Source organism: Leptonotus elevatus, chromosome 2 (genome assembly GCF_054856555.1).
Source record: "Leptonotus elevatus isolate MCC_2025b chromosome 2, RoL_Lele_1.0, whole genome shotgun sequence".
Classification (NCBI taxonomy): Eukaryota; Metazoa; Chordata; class Actinopteri; order Syngnathiformes; family Syngnathidae; genus Leptonotus; species Leptonotus elevatus.
In genome coordinates, this window is record NC_141240.1 from 21,794,171 (window position 1) to 21,798,417 (window position 4,247).

Consider the following 4,247-nt stretch of genomic DNA (forward strand, 5'->3'; position numbering starts at 1 on the left):
AATTTTTTCAAAGTAAAAAAAAAAAAGTATGGTGTCAAATGCACAGACACTGGTCTCCTGACTTGTAATTGTTGGTTGTTGTTTTTTTAAAGCTCAGAATTTGAGGCACTTATTAATCAAGGTAGCAAGTACTGTTTTTCACTTGGCTTTTATTAGATGCACCACATTCAAATCTGTTTCATCCGGTGCCGCTTGTGCTCATCAGATTCTGTACAAAAATTGTCCGTTGCTATCAAAGACTTCATTCCCAACTTGCAGCACGGGCGCAGGCTTAACGTCCTTAAACTCGTCGAGCTCTTCCTCGGACAACACTCGTCCATCCCATGTCTCGTCTTCCGCCTCTGCTGGATCGTCGTCAACTGAGCCGTCCTGTACCGGCCACGTTGTCATCGCAGCGGCGTCATCTCTTGGCGGCATCACCGGAACAGTGACGAGAGCGGAAGCTTTAGTGGTGGGTTCATCTGTATGTACAGCCACGGGAACCAAAGCCGCTTCTGGGTTTCCAGGAGGCAAGAACTGGCGTAGTGAGCGGCCCGCGTGCAGACCCTGTCGGCTTCTCTCTGTCGCTGCCTCACCCGAAGGCAACGCTGGATGCTGAAGCCTGGACATCACCTTAGTGTAGGATTGCGAAGGGGTGAAACATTTTCAGTAAGTTTCCATGAGAAGTTAACCTCGAGAATTAAACTTCCCTTAACTGAGAACTTGACCAAATTGATTGATGGCCCATAATTTAAAAAACAACTTGTAAATCAAGGGACCACTGTATGAAATCTGTTTTAGTTGGGATTATGCAAAAAAAAAAAAAAAAAGTTTCCCCATCTACATTAAGTTCCCTATACCTACCCTCAATGTGGTTACTAGTTAATTCCCATAAACTACCATTAACTCCTGTTAATTTCCATGTCAAGTTTCCAACTTTAAATTGTCACAGCATTTTGCAACCTTACCTTGGCATCCTGCACTGCTTTCCTGTGAGGCGCCGGGCTAAACTTAGTGCGGACCACCCTCCGGATTACATCTGGGCTGACCGAGAAGCTTTCAGACAGAAGCTCAACCGTCCACTCGTCTGGATGCTCTCGTTTTAGATACCTGAAACAGCATCCATGACATCAGAGGCGATATTGGTCTGGCTAGCCGTAGATCCGCCATTTTCAAGCGGACAGCACTGTGTGATGTGAGCTCATGTTTAGGATCCCCAAAAACTGTAGAGTGCAGGAATTTAAGGGATTTTGGAACTTTTAACATCTAGGAAGCTTTGGCGTCCAGAAACCTTTTAAGAAACTTTGGGGTGGACAAAACTAATATTTGTCTTCTTTGCGAGCCACCATTCCCGCTACTTAACCAAGTTGCTGTCCTCACCTGATGGTCTCCATAGCCTCCCAAGTTAACTTCCTCTCCGGAGAGCCAAGCGGTCTCATTTTCCTGTGCATTATGTTGTATTTGCTCATTTTCTGCTTCTTCATACTCTCTCTGCCAAAAAAAAAGCAACAACAGATTAAACACAATTAAATTGTTTGGTCAAAATACAGCTTCTGGGATGTACAGTAGGACTGTTAACCACCCTCTTATGCTGTTGGTCACACCAACTAATTGTAAAGTTTAAAAATGTCAGGGATTTTTTAAAAGTATAAACAAAAATAGTAAGACTTCTCTTTCTGATGTTGCATCTTGATTACGTCACCATTTCACCTCATAATGTCCAGGCAAGCAACTCTTTTACAATGGGGTAGATGCCACGGACTTCAGAAATTATTTTTGGTGAACAAGGTAAAGGAAGTGTCTTTTAAAATTATTCATCGTTGTTTTCCTGTGAAATCCTTTTTTGGTTATGATATGGATCTGAACTGCTCCTTCTGTGGCTCCCAATCAGAGACTCTTGTGCATCAGTTTTGGAAATGTACTTATGCTCGCAAGCTATGGCCAGACATTTGTAAATTTATTTTAGACAATATCTTTTGTAATTTTGAGCTTTCCTTACCGAATGTTCTGTTTGGATTTTGGAACTATGACAATTTATTTGAAAAATAATATTATTTGATTAATCTTTTAATTTATCTTGCTAAGTTGTATATTCATAAATGTAAATGTGTAAAGTCAAAACCTTTTTTTCTTCTGTTTTTGAAAGAGATGGGTGTATATTTACAGTCAATCTCTACTTTCAAAAATAAGAAGGCTATCAAGACCTTCATTTTGTGTTCTCATTTTGGTGTTTTTAATATTTCTTAGTTTAAGAACCCTGGCATATCTTTTATTTTATTTTTCCCCCCTTTTCCTTTACTGTTATTGTGTACTGTGGTGATGATTGTTTGCTTAATGTTTGCCATGTTTGACTTTTGATCAATTTGTTAAATAAAGCAATTTAAAACAAAAAACAAAAGATGCCAGGACTTCCGACTAACGTGTTTTACACATCAATGCAGTTTCCGCCACTGCTGGTCGTGTTCCAACACTCGCACCCCCACCCGCGCGCTCCCGCTCACTGGCGGGAGAGCGTCTCGGCTATCTGAAATGCTTCGGACACTGAGAGAGACACTATACACTCGCATCCTCGCACCCGTCTACGGGAACGCGCAACCAAGGGGCACAAAGGCGAAAGCGCAAGTACTGGGACGCGGCCCACACTCGCAAACCGGAAACATAGTTGATGGGTGAAAACCCAGAAGTCGGAAGTCCCGCCTCCTCCGTGGCATATAGTCTATAGCAGTAAACTCACCACTATTTAATTAAAGTCACAAAAGAGTAATATAACTAATCATTATAAGTGCTAAATATGACATTTCGGAAGTAAACTTACTCCAACAAAGCGTCGAGTTTGTCCTCAACCTCCTCCATGATGAAGTTTTCATCATAATTATCATCATCTTCTTCATCCCTGCGGGATGTGTTTTGCTGTCCGCGTGCCTTCCCCACGCGTCTGATGCTGCTGGCATAACGACAAAACGCCGAGGGACGATGAGGCGCCGTCGCATTGAAGATAGACGCTAACGGGGTCGCTACTGCTCGAACCCACCCGTAGAGCATACAGAGACGTCCGTTGGCCATGACGGACGTTACTCACAACTTGGGTGGCTTGTTAGTAGACGAACGTGAAGTATCCCGTTCCTGCTTGTTGATTCAACAGTCGAAGGGTTCACCGTTCACCCATTTGAAGGAAACAGCATTCAGCTGTTCTTCCTAGAACCATTTTCTGGCTTGGTACGGCAAGGGCGTTTGGTCAAAATATGTATACGCAACTGAAGAGACGAAATCGCATAATTTCACAAAAAAACTCACTTGCCTTTAAACGAATTCAATTAAAATAAATAAAATCATTTCATTCCATAAACATATGGCACGCAGTAGTGAAACGACCGTATGTAAAAGAGCTGAATTTTCATGCACAAAAGTTGTAGCGTGATTAGACAACATAAACGCGAGCATGTCTTTTAATCAATAAATCAAATTAAAAGTAAGAAAATCATTAATAACATGAGCGTACTTATCAGAATACATAACGAAAGTCATTTGTCTCTCATGTCCTTCAACTCCATAAAGTGCCTTGTACCAGTATCCTGCCCCCTAGTGGCCGTAGCGTAAACATCGGAAGAAACAACATTTAAAAAAACCATTCAGTTCACATTTTCAATTAAGAACTTAACTCTTTAAATGCAGAACTTAACAGAACAAATACAACTTTGCAAATGGTTATCACAGCTGCGGCTGTTTTTTTTTAGTTAAAGTAAATATTTTTTTTATATTAAAAAAAACAACTTTATTCAATAATTTCCATTCACAATCAAAAATCAGGTACATCAAACAAGTACCTTTCAACACATGAACATAAAAAAAAACGCTAGAAGGATGACTACATTTCAAATAAAAAATATACAATATGTTATACTCAACACAAACAAAGAAGCAACATAATGTCAGTGGTCATTAGGCAAGATTAAATCATAATATTTGCATTCTATTTGTTTTACAACTGTGTGTTTTTGCATTATGAAGAGTGCTATTTTTCTTAACCAGCACGTTAAATTTTTTGGTCAGTGTGTTTTGGGGGCTGCAACGGATTAATTGCATTTCTGTTCATCTAAATGTGGACTGATTATTTGAGATACGAATGTTTCGAATTAGAATCAAACCCGTGTACCTACTGTAAAAAGTTTGAAAAACACTGAGTGATGAGATTCCCAACGCAGCCCAAAAAAATACTCTTGTATGCAGGTTGTGACATCTGCCGGGCGCCTGCGGACACTGCAGCAAAT

At 40.5% G+C, this 4,247-nt stretch overlaps 1 protein-coding gene across 1 annotated transcript; it reads right to left on the reverse strand.

The window, feature by feature from the left end:
* Positions 1-132: 132 nt before the first annotated feature.
* ngrn (neugrin, neurite outgrowth associated) lies at positions 133-3,560 on the reverse strand. The gene is made up of 4 exons (XM_086068751.1): positions 2,795-3,560; positions 1,360-1,470; positions 948-1,089; positions 133-612 (listed from the first exon to the last, which is right to left on the reverse strand). The coding sequence occupies exons 1-4, from the start codon at positions 3,040-3,042 to the stop codon at positions 202-204; spliced, it is 912 nt and encodes a 303-aa protein (XP_085924877.1). The 5' UTR covers positions 3,043-3,560; the 3' UTR covers positions 133-201.
* Positions 3,561-4,247: the final 687 nt, after the last annotated feature.